This window comes from Humulus lupulus, chromosome X (genome assembly GCF_963169125.1).
Source record: "Humulus lupulus chromosome X, drHumLupu1.1, whole genome shotgun sequence".
Classification (NCBI taxonomy): domain Eukaryota; kingdom Viridiplantae; phylum Streptophyta; class Magnoliopsida; order Rosales; family Cannabaceae; genus Humulus; species Humulus lupulus.
Genome location: NC_084802.1, coordinates 210,425,592 through 210,448,526, shown reverse-complemented (window position 1 = coordinate 210,448,526; position 22,935 = coordinate 210,425,592). Strand labels below are relative to the sequence as shown.

The 22,935-nt window shown below is 33.5% G+C and overlaps 1 protein-coding gene across 1 annotated transcript; it reads left to right on the top strand.

Annotated features, from left to right (window-relative positions):
- Window positions 1–400: 400 nt before the first annotated feature.
- On the top strand, window positions 401–14,102 carry LOC133806696 (uncharacterized). Its single transcript, XM_062244791.1, has 4 exons — window positions 401–416; window positions 567–638; window positions 744–925; window positions 13,961–14,102. The coding sequence occupies exons 1-4, from the start codon at window positions 405–407 to the stop codon at window positions 14,100–14,102; spliced, it is 408 nt and encodes a 135-aa protein (XP_062100775.1). The 5' UTR covers window positions 401–404.
- Window positions 14,103–22,935: the final 8,833 nt, after the last annotated feature.

Below are 22,935 nucleotides of genomic sequence, written 5' to 3'. Positions count from 1 at the left end.
AAAATTTATATATTAAGTGCAAGTCTTGTAGAATACCAAAAAAAGTAGTTCTACCATATGAAAAACAAATGCATACATTGAAAATAAAGAAAAGAACTAAATGCATGCATACAAATGCAGTCTTGTTTGAATACATTTATTGATACTATTTATTTTTGAAGGATTTGGTTGAAGAATATAAGAAAGATCCTGCTATGTCTTCAACTACAAGTGTTAATGAAGACATCCTCACAAAAGTCCTTGGTCCTGAAAAAAATACATACATGAGAGCTTTCGGAAGAGGAGTTACTCGGTCAAAGTTGCAAATTGTGTTAGAAAGAGATGACCATTTGATGAAGATAGAAGGTCAATGCAAAGATTTGAAAGACAAAATGCAACACATGGAGCAACTCGTTGTTTCTTTAATGAAAAATCAAGTAAGTATTTTGATGCTGAAACTATATTTTCATGTGGCTGAATTGCAATAATAACTAAGATTCATGTTTAATTTTTTGGTTAGTCTTTACTTTTGTATTTTTTTTAATTTTGATGTTGAATTCATGTCTTTCTATCTTACTTGTAAATAGAATACATCTACTCAGAGTGAGGAGCAATCAAATGTCAATGTTCAATCAAATTCTCATGTTCATTCCACTCAGGTAATTATGATACTAATTATATGAAAATGATAAAATCTAAAACATATAATATTCAATATAAAATCATTTACTGCTGCTGAATTTGTTATATTGATATATTGTTAGAGTGTCAAGAACCACACATTTGGCTCAAAATGCAAAATATTAGATTGGATTGGATCTGGAGAAATTATTGCAGAAGGTTATTTTATCTCAAGTGACCCAAAGGATGAGGTTCACCATGTTCCTCTTGGGCCTAGTGCTATGAAAGTGGGGATAGATCTTGTGAGAAAGAATGATGCATTTCTGTGGAGGCCTTCAATAATTATGTCTACTATAGAAGATGCTGTAGGTAGTATAATTGCATGGCCAGCTGATAAAGTTATAATTAGGTAATTAACTTTTTTTATGTACTCTTTTAGTTTACTATAACTTTAAGTTGAAGCATTACTTATTTAAATTTTGTTGTAGCTAAACAAATGGACTCACAACAAAGACAAGTGCACAAAGGATGATGAATTGAAGGATGGAGCAAGTTTCACGCAAGGTTTATGTAATGCCCCAAATTTCCTAATAAGGTTTAGGACCTTGATTAGGGGGTCGGGAGGGCCATAATTGCTTTATTATGCTATTTAATGATAATATGCATGTTTAGGTGTATTAAATATGCATGTGAACCCATTTGTGATTAATTGGGTGATTTTCATATTTTGGCCATTTCGGGCATTTTTGGCATATATGTGAAATGGGCGTGGTGCTTTGTTATTATCTGGTTATGCCAGGGTTACCCAACACAAGACGATTCTAGGAGGTAAGCTAGTGGGAAAGTCACAACGGGATTTAAGCTTGACTTGGAGTAAGTCAAGGGGTATTTAGAGCATTACCGGGTTATTGGGTAATGGGAATTAATATTTGGTGATAAATTGGGAGTTAGTAAGACCAGGGGGAAAGTCTGGAAGTTTTGACTATAATGTCCCCGGGGCTGTTTTCGGGACCCTGAGCATTAGGTTTTATTGGAAGCTACTTAAGCTTGAAGTAACCTTTTAAGGAAATAAAAAAGAACGTTCTGTACGTTCTCTCTCCCTAAAGTTTCCTTTTCGTTCCCGATTGCATTTTCGAAGATAACTTGAGTTCTAGGACTCGGAATCAAGCAAGGATCGAGGCATAGCAATCCTAAGGAGAATTAGAAGCTTATTAGTCGGAGGATTTAGTTGGAAACAACTCAATCGGAGGTAATTCAAGTTTAAGTTTTAAGTTTTTGAAAGTTTTTAAGCTTGAATTGGACTTTGTGAATCGTTGAGTTTTTAGGTTGTTTGAACCTTGGGTTTTGGTGGTTTTGGACCATTGGGAAGTTTGGGAACTTTGATTTGATAATTTGGGAATGTTTAGACATATTTTTGGGAGGTTTTAAAAGGTTAGAACGAAGGGAAAATGGCTGCCCCGAAGTTGGGCCGCAGCCCTGTTCTTGGGCGCTGCGGCCCTTGCTCGATGAAGCAGGTGCCTTTTCTGTCTTGCTAGGCGCCGCGTCCCTTGGGTTGGGCGCCGCGGCGCTTGCTTCTGGTGGTGCTGGGGGCCGCGGCTCAGGCAGGCTTTTGAGCCCGTTTGGGTGTTTTGACCCCGGGAACATGGTTTTAGGCTTCGGGATCATTCCTACTACCCGGATTAGTGAGGATTGATGTATTGGAGGCTAAGATTTAGTTCAAGGGTTGGTTTTAGAACTTGAACTCATTGGATCACCATTTGTGGTTGTGACTAGGTTAACACTAGAGGCTTGGAGTCAGGATCGTGCTTGTGGCTCATTTGTTGGTAACCTGTGCTTGGACCAAAGGTAAGAAAACTGCACACCATATGTGACATGCATGGCTATGATTGATGCATGTTGAGTGTTTAAATGTACACATTGATAGCATAATGAACGCTTGGAAATCTTGCCCATTTGCAAATGATTGTTGTTGAGGCATGCTGGATGATTAAGTGTGATGCATGTGATGCATGAGAAACATGTGATTAGGGCATGCCATGAATGATGAATATGAGATTGGTCAGAGCTTGAGTCTCTGTGTTTGTGCATGATCATAAATATGCTAGCAACTGTTTAGTAAGCGTGCTGAATGCCCTATTCTTGGATAATTGGCATATGATACACATTGATAGCATTGCTTACTCATGCATGGCTCTGACTAATTAGTCAGAATTGGCAAAGGTGCTAGTATCAACTGTGAAGCTGTGACTTATTAGTCAAGTTCAGCAGTGGTACTAGGCACTGGTCACGTACTGACTAATTAGTCAGATTTGGCAAAGGTGTTAGTATCAACTGTGAAGCCGTGACTCACTAGTCAGGTTCGGCAGTGGTACTGGGCACTGGTCACATTGTGCTAACTCACCAGTCATGACAACCCTAGTGTGTAGTACAAGCTACGTCGATTGGACCTAATCGACCCTCTGCATTGAATGACTCAAGGAGCATTAATGTAGGACCGACCTCCAGTCCGATGAATATAAACAAGCATTTATCTAGCCAAGGGCTAGCCATGTAGAGCCATTGCGGGAAATGGGCACTGGGCCCCTAGTGACTTGGTTGTCAGTCACTCAGTATGGTTTACTAGAACCTCAAGTGATATTCACTCGTCTGATCAGGGATATGAGCTCTGTATGATCATTTTGATCATCATATGCATGGCTTGGGCACTGAGGCCCCTAGTGACTTGCTTGTTGGTCACTCAGCATGGTTTTTCGGAACCTCTAGTGTTATGACACTCATCTGATTATGATTGACTTGATAGTCCTCCAATCAGAAGGCCAGGACTTCTTGTTCTGGATACCCCAGCATCTGTTTGAATTCATTTGCATGCTGAATAGAGCTATGAATGCTAGGCATGCCAGATATGATTTGGTATCATGATATAACCGTTTATGAGCATATGAGTTTTCTTGCTGGGCTTCGGCTCACGGGTGCTTTGTGGTGCAGGTAAAGGCAAAAGGAAGCTGGGCCATCCTTGAGTTGGTGTAGAGTCCAAGAACTTTACTTAGCTAATTGTTTAGTAGTATTATAGTATGTTTAGTGTTATCATTGTTACTTTGGATTTTTGGTTCAGACCGGGAGTTATTTGGACACTCATAGTAGTACTTATAGATTTTCTAAGTTTAACCTATAGTTTAAGAATATTAAGTATAACCTAAGGTTTGATTAATGTGTCTGATATTAAGGATTATATTATTATATTATAAGGTTTAGACATCAACCAATAGGATTTTAAGCACATGTTTTGAATGGTAATTAAGGATTAAGTATTTTTGAGGATTAAATTAAATAAGGGTAAAAGTTTGAATGTATAGGGTCAGTCAGCAACTTTGAATACGTTGAGGGCTTAGTCAAGGCTGTTTACCCCATTCAAACTTAGCTGAAAATGTGTAATCTCGTGTTTAATTAATCAGCGCATGCCGATATATCGCAGCTATAGGGGGCGATATATCGCAGCACGTAGATACGGAAAACACGAATCGATGCATGGTCGCCTCGGGAACAAAGGTCCAGGCGATATATCGCCTATAGGGGGCGATATATCGCCTCCACCAGCATGAATTCAAATACATTTGAATTCTTTTCCCTTCAGCCATTCAAACTCCTTCAACAGTCCAGCATCTTCTGAACGAGTCTTCAGCCTCTGCTGAACGATTATTCAAATGATTTTCACCTAAAAAGCCATTATTTTTATTCAAGTAAAATCAAGATATTTTCATTCCCAAACTCTATAAATAGGACCTAGTACCCAGCCATTATTCACCATTTGCTCTAAGTTCAGAGGCTGCTAGTGTTAAGTGAGTGTGAGAGTGTAAACACTTGGTTTGGGGAAAAACTATAAGCTTAAACATCATAAGCTTATCAAACACTTTGGGAAGTGAGTTCTATAGTATTTCGGTGAAGGTTAGATTGATCTTGCAATCTTTGAGGTAAACCCAAAACTCTAGTTCTTTTCTGTATTTTTATGTTATTTCCTTTCTCAAAACCTTCTACTCAGTCCCCTAACCTTATTCTTATTTTGGTTAGGGAATCCAAGCTTTTAAGCATATAAGTCGGTAAGTATGTTTTCTATGGTTTAGTCTTTCCATCTCTTTCATTTCATCTCCTTTCTTTAGACTTACTCTTTCTTATGGTTTTAGGAGTGTTCCAACAATCCCAACTCAGTCCATAATCTCGGTAACTTTGGTAAGGAAATAGGCTAGAATCAACATGTTATGTGATTATGTTATCTATATGTTTTATGCTATTAAAAGTGTTATGATATATGTGTATGTTTGTAGGCTTGGGCATATGACCCATATGACTAACAAGACCCCAAATGGGTTATGGGCATATGACCTACTTAGCTAGTAGGACCCCACTAATCCCATGGGCATATGCTTGTTTAGTCTATGGGACCCCAAGTAATAATGGCCATTATAATAAGTGTATGTTATATGTATTATGTTAAGTCTTTATGTTTTCTTATGAAATTATGTATGTGACTTTGTGTTAGATTTTCCTTACTGGGCATTAGGCTCACTCCTTTCTGTTTATGTGCAGGAAAATAAGTTTAGAGGCAGAAAGATTCGTCACGCTTGGAGAATGTGTATCGATGATGAATGGAGTCAAGGGGCCGAGCGTTATTCGATTCGAGGATATAGTCTCCTTTTATGTTTTTATGGTTTTTATGTGTATTTTCCGCATTATTATGTAATGTCTTTTATTTTAAATCTTGTTTTGTTTTAAAGACAATGGGATCCCAAAATCCTTCTTAGTATTCTGTTTATTTGTAAATAACTCTTATTTTCAAGTTACTCAATAAATTATGGTATTTTCGTAAAAATGTAAGTTTTATGTATAGTTTCGATAATGGTCCAATTAGTCTAGAGTAGTGGGTCATTACAGTTGGAGAGCTTAGGTGATGACGTGTACATATGCAGCTGCTCGACCAATACTTGGGCGAGGTTTGAAAGAGGAACTAGGGTTTAACCCTGTTTTGCCGCTTAGAACGGCCTCTTGTAAATATTCTTTTGTAATAGACTCTCAAATTATATTTTTTTGGGATCCCAATGTATACAGTAAATGTTCTAGTGAAACGTTATATCTTAACCAAAGTTTTTAACCCCTAAACCGCTAATCACACTTAGTTACACGTTTATGGCCAAACGACTCGATTAGCGAGTTTAGCACTGTTTGCAATGTGCACTGTAGCGGTCCCTGGAGTTGGGGCGTTACAATTTACTTTTGTGTATCTTGTAATGTTTCTATTTTTCATTTTTGAAGTAAAAATTGTTCAAGATTATAAAACTTTATTATGTTATGCTTTCAAACTTAAGTTAGAACTAAGATCTCATGAAGTAGATACATTCATGGTTTGAATTAGTTATTGTTTAATGTAATACTTATGGTTTATCAATCTATTGAGAATTACATTTTATGATTAATTTTGAATTTTTTTTATCAAAATACAATAATGAAAATCTTTTAATTAAAAAAAAAACCATATAAGTATACTTATCAAAATAAAATTTAAAATTTTATTACTATATGTTATGATTTAAAAACATATTATAAGCGTAAAAAATTGTTATGGTTTATATAATATAACAAACTAAAAATGTTATCAAAATAATCAAATGTAACAGTTGAAAAGTGTTATGAAAAAAGTACAAGATTAAACTTCAAATTTGTAACCAAAAACTCTATCTAAATGTTATTATTTGAATATTATAGCACCTAAAAATGTGTTATTGAATAGTTTAAGATAACACCGAACATAACATTCAAAAACTGTTATAGAAAAGACTGGACTTTTAATAACAGGGGCTATGTTAGCATTTTCAGAAGTGCTATCAATAGTCCCGGTTAGCAATTTTTAAGTGTTATGAATACTGTTTTTTCTTGAAGTGGTCATAAATCATAATCATAACTATAGGTCATAGGTCACAATAACAAGTCAGATATATTAAAAAGATAAGTGCTTATACAGGGGGTTGAAATTAAGCCCTGGACAAAAGTCTGTCATACACCGAACATCACTTAGGTCCGTCATAAAGTTTTGACAACCGAGCCTACCGGACATAGTCCGTCATACATCATTGGACACCTTAGGTCCAGACACACTTACCCCTTTATTGTACCTGAAATGTTAGGTCATACAAACATAAACTATATCATAAACTACATAAACTATGTCATAAACTACATAAATTCATAATGCAACATAAAAACATACCATAACACTTATGTCACATACATACTATAATGGCCATTATTACTTGGGGTCCCATAAACTAAACAAGTCATATGCCCATTAGATTAGTGGGGTCTTGCTAGCTATGCAAATCATATGCCCATAATCTATTTGGGGCTTGTTAGTCATATGGGTCATATGCCCAAGTCTACAATCATACTTATCATAGCATAATGCATAACATAAAATCATAAGATAACATATAAACGAATATAACACATAAATCCTATCCTATTTTCCTTACCAAAATAACAGGGATATGGGAACTGATTTGGGACCTTGGAACACTCCTAAAAACCATTTATAATATGGCGAGTATATTTGAAGAAAATGGATGAAAAGAATGGAAGAACTATACCATTGAGAATATACTTACCAAAAACTTATGTGCTTAAGAACTTGGATTTCCTAACCAAGAATAAGAATAAGGTTAGAATGAGTAGAAGACTATGAGAACTTAAAGAACATAATACAGAAATGGACTAGAGTTTGGAAATACCTTGAAGATTTATATGATCAATCTAAACCTTTCACCGAAATATGTATAGAACCTTACTTCCCCAAGTGTTTGATAAGCTTATAATGATCAAGCTTATAATTCCCAACCCAAGTGTTTACACTCTCACACTCACCTAGCAACTTGCAGCCTCTGAACTTAGAGAAATAGATGAACAAATGGCTGGGTACTAGGTCCTATTTATAGAGTTTAGGAATGAAAAGATCTCATTTAACTTGAATAAAAATAATGGTTTTTTAAGTGAAAATAATTTGAATTATCGTTCAGCAGAGGCTGAAGACTCGTTTAGAAAGGTGCTGGACTTATCAAGAGGTTGAAGGTTTGAATGGAAAACGTTTTTGAAAACTTTCAAAATATGCTGAGGGAGGCGATATATCGCCCCCTGTAGGCGATATATCGCCTGGGCCAGTATGCCCGAGGCAATCGTGCAACGTTTCGTGTTTTTCGTATCTTCGTGCTGCGATATATCGCCCCCTATAGCTGCGATATATCGGCATGCGCTGATTATATAAACACAAAATTACACATTTTTAGCTTAATTTCAATTGAGTAAACAGCCTTGACTAAGCCCTCTAACGTTTTCAAAGCTGTTGACTGACCTTAGAGTATTCAAATTTTAACCTTAATAAATTTAATCCTCAAAATACTTAATCATTAATAAACCCATACATAACATGTGCTATTATCTAATTGGTTCTTATCTAAACCTTATAGTATAATAAATATTATCCTCAATATCAGTCATATTATTCAAACCTTAGGTTAAAATTAATATTCCTAAACTATAGGTTAAACTTAGAAAATCTACAAGTACTACTATGAGTGTCCAAATAATTCCCGGTCTGAACCAAAAATCCACAGTTATAAAGATAATACTATTATTACTATTATACTACTATCTAACTTAGCTAAGTAAAGTTCTTGGACTCTACATTATAATTCACAACCCAAGTGTTTACACTCTCACACTCACCTAGCAACTTGCAGCCTCTGAACTTAGAGTAATAGATGAATAAATGGCTGGGCACTAGGTCCTATTTATAGAGTTTAGGAATGAAGAGATCTTCATTTAACTTGAATAAAAATAATGGATTTTTAAGTGAAAAACATTTGAATTATCGTTCAGCAGAGGCTGAAGACTTGTTCAAAAAGATATTGGACTTATCATGAGGTTGAAGGTTTGAATGGAGAACGTTTTTGAAAACTTTCAAAATATGCTGAGAGAGGCAATATATCGCCCCCTGTAGGCGATATATCGCCTGGGCCAGTATGCCCGAGGCAATCGTGCAACGTTTCGTGTTTTTCGTATCTTCGTGCTGCGATATATCGGCATACACTGATTATTTAAACACGAAATTACACATTTTTAGCTTAATTTGAATTGAGTAAACAGCCTTGACTAAGCCCTCTAACGTTTTCAAAGCTGCTGACTGACCTTAGAGTATTCAAATTTTAACCTTAATAAATTTAATCCTCAAAATACTTAATCATTAATAAACCCATACATAACATGTGCTATTATCTAATTGGTTCTTATCTAAACCTTATAGTATAATAAATATTATCCTCAATATCAGTCATATTAATCAAACCTTAGGTTAAAATTAATATTCTTAAACTATAGGTTAAACTTAGAAAATCTACAAGTGTTACTATGAGTGTCCAAATAAATCCCGGTCTGAACCAAAAATCCACAGTCATAACAATAATACTACTATTACTATTATACTACTATCTAACTAGCTAAGTAAAGTTCTTGGACTCTACAGGTTTTTAGGGTCTGATTGGTTCGCGATTAAAAAACTGTATTTTTGAAAAGTGAGATTCTGAAATGAAAATCTGAATTTAGTGACTAAAAACATGTTTATGAAAATGTGATTGGTTCAATGTCAGTAAACTGTTTTTTAGTTTTAAAAAACTGAATCTTTGATTGGTATTAAATTTGAAACTATAACAGAAACTGAATACGTGATTGGTTTAGCTAATTCTGAATATTATTTTAATTTTATATATTTTATATACATAAGTTGTATAATATTAGATTTTGATTTATCAATATATTTAATTAAGTAAAATTTAATTATATTGATAAATTAAAATTTAATAATAGTGCATTGATTAAATTAATAACAATATTGCATTGTCATTAATTTTGATTTTTTTTCTAAATTAAATTTACATTTTTTTAATTAACTAAATGCCCAAATTTTCATACTGAACTATAAATAATCAAATATTTTACAGCTTCTACAGCCAAAAATGCACATAATTACAAATCAGAGAAACCCCAGAACAAAAAATAGATAATCTTCATTAAAAATATATATTGAAATTATAATGAAGACATAACCTTCATCAAATCAGTGGTCAAATAAATAATAATAGTATAATCAAGTAGCCATTTTCTCATTTATTCACCCAAAAAAAACATAAATAGTTATCGGGGCGGAAAGAGGCGTTGGAGAAGTGGCGAGCGAAGAAGCGGTGGTTGGATTTGAACGACGGTAATAAGAGGTGCTATGAGAAGGAGAGGAGGATATATGATTTCGGGGTTTTGGATACATTAGAAAACGTGATTTGGTTGTTTTCAATTTTACAACACAAAATCCAAATATTGTTTTGGATTTGGTGTTAGGAACGAGTTTCCTAATACGCAGCGGAATGGTGGTGTGGTTGGCCCAGTGTACAACAAAAATTTTGTAACATATTTAAACTACATTTAAATATGCGGATCCATTAATATACATACATTAATCATAAACAAGATAAGGATAGAATTCATACATCTTGAAGCCTATCAAGTATCCTTGCTATCTTTTCGTATTTAGAACGATCTTCCTATCCAAGCCGCTCCCACGTACTCACACCAAGATCTTCCAAAGCGTTCTCTACACGTCAAGAAATGTGTGGGCACTTAGAGAATGAAGGATAGTATATTTGTGATTCTACTTGATGTACTCAACACATGAGATCAAGAGAATAGGCCTGAGAATTGGTTCTTTATTTTCAGGGAGAAAAAACTATCGTTCTATTTTTCACAGAGTGAATGTTCAGAGTTGTCTTACACATATCTGAATATTTTTCTGATTAGTCATACTTAAAAGAAAATATTCAAATTTTAAAAAATAAATATGTAACCATTTTACAATTTACTTTTTAATTAATTAATTATTCTATTAATGAAAAAATCCAAAAACCAATTTTTGAATTATCCATTAATTAATTAATTAAATAAATAAAAATGAAAATCTCATCCCTGAAAATTGTCCTATACGCCATGGACTGTGTGTGAACTGTAGCCTTCCTAATTATTCACACATAGTCCATGGACTGTGTGTGAACGTGTAGCCTTCCTAATTTTTAGGGATGTTGGTTTTTTCAATTTTTATTTAATTATTTATTCAAACTACTTTGTTCAATAAGATCTAACAACCTAATAACTAATTCAAATTAATTATCAAATATAATTAATTATTTGAATAAATATTAATCTTTTAAATTCAAATCCAATTTGAACTTATCACATTATTATCTCCCACTCAAATAAAGATATTTAATTAATTCTACCAATTAATTAAATCTAAAATTTTCTAAAATAAATATTTAATTTATTATAATTTCAAAAATTATAACTAATTAATTATTTAATTAAATTTCAAAATTAATTTAATTATTTAATATAATTTCAAAAATTATACAATAATTAAATATTAATTAATTTTGTTAACTAAAACTAATTTGTAATTAATTAATTAATTAATCACTATTATCATATAATTGCATATTTGGCCTGAAGAACAAATTTCTTCTTAAATATGTCTTTAAACTATTTTTCCTTCATATCAACTCTTACCTTGAACAGTGTTGATAGAGCCGCTATGGGGACCTATGGACCTATAATTCCAAGCTCCAATAAATTTGAGATTATTAATTAAACTCTTTAATTAAATAATCTTAATTTATTAATCTCATGATTATTCCACTATAAATATGAGACTGCACTCTTGTAATTATAGACATTTCATTTACTGAGTACTTTATAATCATAAAGCGTCCATTGATATAATCATTGCATACAACTTGACCCTCTAATAATGGTTCATAATTAATCGGGAATTAAATTACCGTTTTACCCTTTTAATTATCTCTTGTTTCCTTAAGAACCATTGACTCTACTAGTGAAGGTTAATTCATAACTAAATTATGAATTTGAGCTTAATAACCTTTCAGTCCCAAAAGTCAACCCTTAAGAGAACCATCATTCAATCTCTTGCGAGAAGGCATAGATTCCATATCTGTATACTATGTCCCCAGCTATCTACATTAATGAGTTCCCAAAACAAAAGTTTCTAGCCTGATCATTCTGACAGACCCTAACAAGTGAATCAAAGAACTCATATAACATAAACAGGAGTTCGTAGTAACTTCAGGATTAAGATCTATTTGTATATGATCATCAGTTGATATATTTAATTAATACTTCGAAACGATATTTAACTAAGTATTAATAAACATATTTGGTCCAGTTCTATATATTCTCTAATATATGAAGCACCTCCACTAAAGTGTCCTACCACACTAGTGATCCGGATCTAGATCACATGTATTCATAATACCAGTGGACCGTACTTGTAGTAATTAATCTAAAGATTCCATAACTTTATTTTACTGCTAACTATTCAAGTTCAATTATCTCAAACACAATCCTCCCGTACCAATACGTGTTTGAGATCACATATATGAACTTAGGAATTTTCCTGATATTTACTTAATATTATCACAGAATAATATAGTCCATAAAATATATACATAACAAATTCAGTTCATTTATTTATTTCATAAAAACAATGTCTACTACATATGCTTTCAGGGAACATTTCCAACATTTGGTTTCCAAAAACAAGTTACCAATCATGTATTCTTGTGGGGTCCACAAATTTTAAGTTTTCAAAATAATAAAAATGTATTCAAATACCCTACCAATCAGGGCCTTAAGTTCTTTGAACTTAAGGTGTCTTTTCGGTAAGTTTTCTCTTGGTGGTTTAGTTCTATTCTTTTCATCTCTTTTCTTTAGAAATACTCACTATTCTATTGCTGGTTTTAGGAGTGTTCTACGTCCCGCATTTGTTCTCATATCCCGGTTTTGGTAAGGAAAATAGGCTAGATCTTGTATGTTTGTATGATATGATTTACCCTACCTCAAATATTAGATAGGGGACGTAGATGGTTTATCATATGTCATAATGGTCATTATTAGTATAGTCTTATATAGTATATGTTATAATATGTTTATAGTATATGTTATGATATGTTTTTAGTTTATGTTATGATATGTTTATAGCATATGTTATGATATGATTTTATGTGTATGTTTATGTTATTAGTAGTTTTTCTTTGTTGGGCATTAGGCTCACTCATTTTCTTTTAGTATGATGCTGGAAAATAGATGCAGAGGCAGAAGGATTCTTGGAAGCTTGGTGTGTGTATGGAGGTGAATGGAGTGGATGGGCTGCGTGTCGATTCGAGGACAACGTTTTTTTTTAGTCTCTTTAAAATTATGTTTTTATGTATTTTTCCGCATTTAGCTTTGTAAACAACTTTATTTAAAGTTGTGTTTTATTTTAAAACAATGAGCTCATTTATGTATTACAAATATTGTTTCTTTAAAGTTTTCAATAAAGTTATGAATTTTCTTATGTATGTTCTTTTCAAAGTTGTGGTTATGTCTAGTAGGTTTAATGACCTAAGTTTCATAGATAGTTGGGTCGTTACAGGGTTGGCCGAGTTTAGAGCGTTTTAATGAGCCAACTCAACTACATCGGTCTAGAGACATATTATAAATATATTTATTGTGCAACCCAACTCAACTCAACCCACAAAAGAATGAGTTGAGTTAGGTTGGGTTGGTTTGGGTAGAACCCAATTTTTAAATTCATGTTATATTTAATTTTAAAAATCTATAAATCATATTATTTCATCCTTCAACCTAATTAAGAAATTTGAAAACTTGTAAACATATATTCAATCAAACCTATCAAACATAAGTCAAAAGAAACATATTAAACATAAGTACTAAAGATATTACAATCATTCATAATATTGCGCATAAAAAAAAGTTTAAGTGAAATAAAAAAATAAAATAAAAAGCTTAGAATTTATCAATCAACAATTGTCTTGGTCGTCTCCTTTTCCTCTTTGCCTCTATATTCGGCCTCTATAATTAAAGAAGCAAACATTATTAAATTTATTGAAGAAAAAAAATAGAAACAATTATCAACTAAATCAACCACACATTGAGGATATAAAATACAAAATTACCAACAAATATCAACTAATAGAGTATATAATAGAACATATAAAGTATAAATAAGATACAAAAATATTTGTTTAGCTTATAACAATCAAAATAAAGAAGAAAGAGTTAAGGGATTGATGATGGGGAGGTTTGGACCAAAAATTTCACCTCTGCTTTCATACAAAACTTCTTTAGGTGACACCTACAGTCAAATCCAAAAAAGGGAGTTAATTCAATTTTTGAAATTTTGATGGAAAATGTATACAATATGTAGAATGGTAACAACTTTACTAGGAAAATTCATAGAATTTTTGTCTTCCCACACATCAAAGTTGCAAAAGAACGATGAAATGAGTTCTTATACATCTTCTGCTTCATACAAAGTTGGTTTAATGTCCCTTAAACCATTTCTTTGACTATTTTATTTAGGAGTCCAAGTTGTTCAGCTTCCAGGAGTAAGAGAATAGATATTTCAACATTATAGAGAAATCAACAACAAAAGAAAAAATAGATATCAAATAAATACATCACAGTAAAAGAAAACAAAAGGATAGAGAAATCAAAGTTAAAAATGGTACAGGAACTAACTAAATAACACATATATAAATATTTATATACAAATATATTAAAGGAAAACTCACACACTTGGAGAGTTGCTACCGTATTTTCCTTGGAGTAAGGCAGCTTGCTACTGCTATGCTGCCATGCTGAAGGTGAGGGAAGAGTGGTGGTGGTGGTGGCTGTCGTGCTGAAGGGAGTAGTGGTGGTGGGCTAGTGTGCTGTGACTGTGGATCTCATGCCCTTTCCACCTCCGTCGATCGCCTGGAGCCATAGCCTGACGCCTCGACCGCCTAGACCCCGTGCGCTCTCCACCTCTGTTGCCTAGAGCCTCGACTGCTTGGAGCTTTGCCTGCAGATGGAGCTGCCTCCACCTGGTAATGGTCAAGACTCAATCAAGAGTTCAGAGAAGAGAGATAGTAGAGAGAGACAGAGGTAGGCAACAACAAATATTTAGGGTTAGGTTAGAGAGATATCAGTAAATCAAAATATATATTATATATGTATAATATTTTTTTAATATAGCATTAGACCTGTAGCGTCCTACTAATCCAGGACCGTTACACTCTATGTTAAAAATAGTACTCAACTCGTTAAGCAAGTCATTTGGACTTAAAAGTGTAATTAAGGTTAAACAACAGTTTCAGTATTAAAAAAAGTTTGTCAATGAAGTGAAACTTTTCATTAAAAAGGTTTGACTAAATACAAAGGATCCCTAATGTTTCTAAATAAAAATATAGGTTTATCAAAATTACAAAATTAGCTGACCTAAGCGGCAAAATCAAACTAATAAACCATGTTCCTCAAAAGTATCTCGACCGTGGTAGCCAAGCAGGCTGAGTATGTACATGTCGCTTCCACAACTCTCCAACTCATGGCTGGTCCATCTTTCCTTTGCCCTTACCTGCACCATGAAGCACCTCTCAGCCAAGGCTCAACAAGAAAACTTGAACAAGTAAAACAAATATCCAGATACACATTAACATGTACTGCATACTTTATAATCACAACATGTTCACATTAATTTTCCAATCAGTATACAACTCATGCTGTGTAGATGCATATCGTACCCATGCTCTACACTCGGTGCAAGTGCCAGTTTTCTTACCTCTAGTCTTGTAACGTCCTCCTAATCCAGGACCGTTACACTGTGTATTTTAAATTTTGTCAGACTTGCTGATCAAGTCATTTGGTCATACACATGTAACTAAGGTTAATATCAAGGGTTAAGGTTAAAAAATTTGGTCAAAGGAATTGTTGACTTTTATTTAAAAAGTTTCATACATACATGGGATCCCAAAATATTACAAACAAACGTTTAAAAGGGTGTATATACATCAAAAGTTACAACCAGCTGACCTAAGCGGCGAAATTAGGGCTACAACCCTAGTTCCTCTGAGATATCCTCGGTCGTGGTGGTCGAGCAGCCACATATGTACACGCCGCCACCGAAGCTCTCCAACTCATGGTTGGTCAAGCCTTCCTTTACCCTTACCTGTACCACAAAGCACCTGTGAGCCAAGGCTTAGCAAGAAAACTTAAACATGTGCATAAACAAAAAATACAGATTCTCAGATACTTATCTAGCAACCAACAATTACAAATAAATGGTCATTGGACCAATTTGGGGCCACTGCCCTGAACAGTTGACCATAGAGTCAATCCCAGGGCCCTATGCCCAAGCTATGTGACCATAGAGTCACCTGGGGCCCTCGCCCTCAGCTCTGAGTAACTAGCCATAGAGCTAGCCAAACACCTCTAGTTTTCCAATGAACATAGGGTCAGCCAACGTAATAGTACGTTGCTGATTTAGGCCTAAGCCTTTTGACTAGCGCATAGCGCGCAATTGCCGTCCTTGACTAATAAGTCAAGCCCTAATCCAGGTATTCGAATATCAATACAGAAGCAGATGTGGAGAGGCATACCCCAACAAGATAAACACACATACATGTTAATCACATAATATCATCAAGTAACTGTAATAATAGTAAAAATCATGCTAATTTAACAGGACCACACCCTAGCCACACAAACCATGCGAACAGTCATGCAACACATAAGCAAGTAAGAATATTCAAGTACGTTTAACCAATAAGTGAAACGATAACTTAAACATAAACGTTCTCAGGGGCCCAATCCTTAATCATAGTTATTATTAACGATCGGGCCAAGCCCAGATCACATATAACACGTATTGGGTGCAGTTTTCTTAGCTCAGGTCCGAGTATAGCGTAAAATAAGAACGACCCTCAAGCATGATCCCAGTTCTGAGCCCCTAGCAATAACCTAGTCACATCCACAATATAGGATTCCATCAATAATGAGCAAATAAAGGCTTCTCGACCGAGTCCTAGCCTCCGGGACCTCGAACTCTACTAAACTGCGTTGTAGATTTGATCCCAAGCCCTAAGGAAAAGATTCCCATCACTAAAAAATCTCCATGGCCAAATAAACCTAGGCGGGCCACGACATGCCCTTGAGGGTCGTGGCGCGCCTCCCAGACAGAAGCCCCCAAGGGCCTTGGGTTCGGTTGGGTCGCGGCCCCTCAAGAACAGGGTCGCGACTTGGCCCTACGAACCCAGATTTCCTCCATTTTTCATCAGCCATATCCAACCAAAACTATCCCAATTTCACCCTAAAACAATAATTCAATCCATATAACACTTTTAATATCCTCCCAGCAACAAAACCCAACTAGAACCTAGATGTAAAACTCATAAAAACTCCCAATTAAACTCTTGAGCTTTAAGACTCAAGAACACCTAAAGAACAACCAAACTAAATAGAAAAATCAATGGAAATCAAGGTCCCAAAGCTTACCTCAACTATGATTAAAGTCTCCCTAGTTGTAGCTAATCCAATCCCAAGGTTAAGCCTTCAATCTCCCAAGCTTCAGCTAACAATTTCCCCTTAATTCTCAAAGAATTCCCCTTATAAGAGTTTAGAGAAAAATTAGAGAGAGGGAGAGAGAAAGAGAGAGTTGGTTTGAGTGTTTTATTTCCTTAAGGCTTAAACGACTTAAGCTAATTCTGAGGCTCAGGGTACCAAAAACGTTCCTGATGGCAAAATGGTCAAAATCCCCAGTATTCCCTCCTAAACTCACTAACTCCAAATATATCCTAAATTATTCATTCGCATTACCCGATAACCCGATTTAATGCTAAATACCTAAAATGCCCTTTAACTCGCCCCGAGTCGGGTATTGGGTCCTGTTGTGACTTTCTCGCTAACTTGCTCCCTAGGATCGTCTCGTGCCGAGTAATCCAAATAAACCCACATAATAATGTGGTCTCTCACATATATGCACACATATACAATTATGCCCATAACGAGCCAAATTACGAAAGTTTCCATTCTAATAAGAAACAGGCCCACATGCATATTTAATACTCCTAAACATGTATAACGAGTTATATTATCATACAACTCACATAATCACAATCAAATATATCAAATAAACATATAATTTCATATATTGCCATCCTGACCCCCTAATCAAGGCCCTAAGCCTTATTAGGTAATTTTGGGACGTTACAAGTCTCGTGCAACAGATAGTACGATCCCGAGAGTGATCCTTCTCCCAAGCATTGTGAAAACCCAAGTTACAACATCAACGGTATACTTATCAGGAACTAATTCCAATAATGTGCCTCAAGACTAAGCCCTAGCTCTTGGGAGCTCAGATTCCACTAAACGGGATAGCAGGATCGTCCCCCAAGCCTCCCTAGATAACTCCCCAAAACCCTAAATAAAATGCACCCTAAACTGCATTAGCGCCGTGGCGCCCCCCTGCAGCGCTGCAACTCTAAAACAAACCGAGAAGCCCCTTCTCAAACTTGTGCATTTTAAGCTGCAGCGCTCTAACAAACAGAGAGCTTTCCCTATCCAAAAATCCTACATTAGCGTCGCGATGCCCTCTGGAAGGTCTGCGACGCCACAATGGTCAGAGGCAAACCCTGCTCTCAGGAAAACTTAAGGGAAAAAGCGACACGACGCTACCATGAAAAAACCTAGACCTGCGTTTTCTCCTGCAATAACACACACCAAAACCAACCCAAAGCTCAATTATACTCTACTAGCATAGAATTTCGACCTCAAATTACTAGTACCAACCACAAACAACATAGAGGTAACCTCAGAACATACCAAATCCTACAAGAACCATAAATTCAAAATTTACCAAGAATACCAAAGAAAATAGCTAAAAAACTTAAATTCTAAAGCTTATCTCTCAGAAATTGAATTCCCAGCTGGTAAGGTGGCCTAGACAGCTCCTATCTTCAAGAAGACTTCAAATCTTTACCAGGATTCCTCAAAATCCCACAAGCATAGGCCTAGCTTGAGTGTCTTGGTCTTGGAACAAAGAAGAGAGAATGAGAGAGAGAGAAAGAGAGAGAGAGAGAGAGTTGAACGTGGTGAACCAAGTGCTCAACACTTGGTTTAGTCTCACTTAGCCTAATGGTCAAAAGACCATCAAAACTTCAAAATATATTAACAATATTAAGTTTGGGGGACCAATTTGCCAATACACACAAAGTTTAGGGACCAAATTGTATTTAATACATTTTCTTTAACATAGTTATTAACAGTGTGTCCTAGGGACGTATTTGCATCAAAACAGGGACCAATTTGCCAAAAATGGGGACCAACTTGCCAAAACATGTAAAGTTTAGTGACCTGCCATACAAATAAGCCTATATTTTTTTTTAGTCTCTATGGATAATTTAAGAGAGAAGATGAAAGGGAGAAGAATAAAAACGAATGAGGGTGTCGAAGTTGTGGACGTTTTTTTTTAAAGAAATTTGGTGGTGATGATGTCGTAGGTGGCTCTCGTGGCTCTTCTAAGAGAAAGAGAGAGTGAACCAAGAGAGGGATGGAGAAGAGAGAAGATAAAGGGAGAGGGAGACTAAAAAAATAAGAGTATTTTTTGACACAAAGCAAATAATAGCATTATTTTGTAATATCATAATACGGTGGTACTTTTTGGACTTATTATAGAAACTCAAATTTTCCTAATACAATTGTGTTAAAATGAAAATTTAACAGTCAAAAACTAAAATTTTAATTAATTTTTTTAAAGGGAGAAAATATTATTAGCGGCATTAACGCATATATACAGCCATGGAGGAGGAGTACTTACAAGTATATTCATTGTATGGATCCATGCCACTCTCTGCATGGAATGCAATCAAGTTATTTTGTCGATGCTTGAATGAGGTTTGTCGGTGCCAAAATCCACCGACATCGACGTCGACGTAAGCGTACCTCTGCCATAAGTTATTTTGACGGCGCCTTACAGATGGCGCCAATATAGAGCACTACTATACTAGGACAAACAAAACATCTATATATGCACTAGGAGTGTGCATTGGTTGGTTTGGGCGGGTTGGGTGAATTTTTGACAAACTCAAACTTATAATCAGGTTGATACTTTTCAACTCGTAACCCACCCAATTAAAAAAAATTAAAGTTCAACTCGACCATCGGTTTGGCTAACGCCGAAACTTTTTTTTTTCTAAAAAAATCATTTTTCACTAATATTTTTTTATTATTTTATATATTTTAGTTTGTATTTGTAACTAAAATAATTGTTCCTTTAAAATATAGGGTCTTTTATAAAAAAAAATAATTTGAATTAGTTTTATATATGTATAATTAATAATTAAATAAATATAAAATTAAAAAAAAAGTAGGCAAATCCTTAATTGGGCAGGTCGGGTTACATTGGGCGAGTTGCCAAAAATTTCAACCCGCCCAATATAATAATTGGGTGGTTTGAAATGAAGGTCGAGTTTTTCGTGTTGCATTTCTTGTCGGTTTTTTCGGATTGGTTTAGGCGGTTTATTCGGGTTGGGCAAGTTGCAAAATTTTTTGCACAACCCTAATATGCACTGATTATTCTTGAGGCTGAGGGGAAAAAAATCTGACAATGCATGTATTGTCGATAAAGTTTTATTTTATTTTTAATAAAAAAAAATAAAAATAAAAGCATGGTTAAAAATTATTTATAATGTAACCTTTGCTAGTTCCATTTTCTTTTTCTATTAATTAAAGTTTAACGATTATAATTAAACTAATTCCAAGATTATTTTTAGCTATGTCATACTATTAGAATTATTTATTTAATATAACATGTTTCGTACTATTTGTAAGGTTGAGAGCATATATTATTTGGAAGAAAACTTGGCCCAAAAAAAAAGGAAAGAAAGAAAAGGGAAGAATCATTTTTGCAATTGTGTGTGAGTTTTTTTAAAAAGAATATATATATATATATAAAAAAAAAATTATATAGAAATGTTTATAGAATAGATACTTTATGTTTTTGATAGGTTACACTTTTATATTCATTTTTTTTAATAGCAAAAATAATGAAGATTAGAAAATAGTTGCCCTTAATAGTTGTCACATCTTGAAAAAAAATCTTGTAAGTTGATATAAGAATATAAAATAATTAAAAATAATATTTTTAATAAAAAATAAATTAAATTAACAAACTAAAATTAAATGTAATTCCAAGTAAGAGTTCAAATTTTGGAAGAAATTAGGACATTCTTGGTGATTCAATTTTTTCAAGACATCAAGACTTTGTTTTGAACTCATATTTTAGTAAAGAAAAATTTTGTGAGAAAAAATATTAGATAAAAGATAGAGTAAAATGCCTCAAAATATCTAATATTTTTTAAAAAATGTTCTTTTATACTCAAATTTTAGTTTTAATAGAGAAAACTAATAGTTTGGTAACACTTAAAAAATAGTTTTTTATTTAATTAATTAAAAATTTGACAATTAAACATAAAATGTGTTTGGTAACTCTATTTTTATTTATTATTTTTTTAAATTTTAATTAAAATTCATTAAATTTTGAAAATAGAATATTTTTACTTTCAATTTTTTTTAAACCGTTTTTTACTTTTCCTTTCTTTTTTTTCTTCTCTTCTTCAAATCAACACCTCATATTGTTAAAAAAATAAAAATAAAAATAAAAATAAAAGGTTATCAAACATGTTTATTATTTTTTGTTTTTAAAAATAAAAAATAAAAATAGTTACTAAACATATTTTTATTTTTTAAAAATGAAGAAAACAAAAATAAAATTATATTTCCATTTTTCTGTTTAAAAAATTCAAAAACAAAAATTTTACCAAACACAACTATAGGTGTTGTTTGGTAACACTTAAAAAAATAGTTTTTTATTTAATTAATTAAATATTTGACAATTAAACATAAAATGTGTTTGGTAACTCTATTTTTATTTATTATTTTTTTAAATTTTAATTAAAATTTTGAAAATAGAATTTTTTTACTTTCAAAATTTTTTTAAACAATTTTCAATTTTACCTTTCTTTTTTTTCTTCTCTTCTTCAAATCAACACATCATATTGTTAAACAAAAAATAAAAATAAAAGTTATCAAACACGTTCATTATTTTTTGTTTTTAAAAACAAAAAACAAAAAACAAAAATAGTTACCAAACATATTTTTATTTTTTAAAAATAAAGAAACAAAAATAAAATAATATTTCCATTTTTGTGTTTAAAAAATTCAAAAACAAAAATTTTACCAAACGGCCCCATAATGTTGCCAAAATAGTACTTTCGTCACTATCTATATATTAACTCTATTAATAATGCATATGTGGCATTGACACATGTTTTTCTTCAATAGGACATGATTAAGTATATTTATTTGAAAACAAATTCTTTATTTTATTTTTTGAAGAAAACTTGTCCTCATTAAAATCTTCAAGAACAAAAATCTCAAGAGAAAAAAAGAGTATCGATGAGATATCATTGAATAGAAACATCAACCTCAACAAGAGAATTCATACAACTCCTTTCCACAAACTCATCTCGTTATCCATAGATAGAGCCAACTTAGCTAGAGAGTGAGCAACACCATTAGCCAATGTAGCACAATATCTAAAAGAGATGACAATAAAATGGTCACTCATTACAATGATATCCCTAATAATTTAGCCAAAATAAGAGTGATCAATTATCTTATTATTGATGGCTTGAATAACTTGTAGGCAATGACTCCAAAGCAATATGAGACAGATTCAAGCTTTGACATAATTGCAAACTCTTGAGGACACCCAAGGCTTCAGCTACTGTTGGAGCGAAAGTTGCATGCATCATCCATGTGGTTGAATACTTGGATTCCCCCTCATGGTCCCTAATTATCATTCTCAATCCAACTTTCCCACTACCCAAGTTGATACATGCATCGGTATAATTTTTAGGACCGAATGGGAAAGTGCTTGCCAACGAGGGATTACTCTTCTTTGTTGTCGTCTGGTTGAAGAGACTCCCTCTCTGTGTTGACAGTATTGGCTTTGGCATAGCATTCAACATAATCTAAAGCCCAAGGTCCTTATGCATTTGATTGACTTATGAAATTCTATTTTTTATGATTACCAACTTAATTATTCAAATTAAATAATAAATTGCTGAACTGTTACAGAAATATTTAAACGGACACATAGACTGTTTGAACAGAAACCAGATATGTTTAAACAGTTTATCACCAGAAGCAAAAAACGAACATAAGGTAAAGAACACACGAAATTATACGTGGTATCAGCAATCTTTGCAGATTGCTACTAGTCCACGGGGCCACGCCCAGAGAATGAAATTTATTAAAAGAATATCTAAACGATTACAAAACCAAATTGACTTATACAAATAAAGA

Coding starts and splice junctions, on each gene's coding strand:
- LOC133806696 (XM_062244791.1), top strand. Junction 639..743: donor CTCATGTTCATTCCACTCAG/GTAATTATGATA, acceptor ATATATTGTTAG/AGTGTCAAGAACCACACATT. Junction 926..13,960: donor AGAAAGAATGATGCATTTCT/GTGGAGGCCTTC, acceptor TACAATATGTAG/AATGGTAACAACTTTACTAG.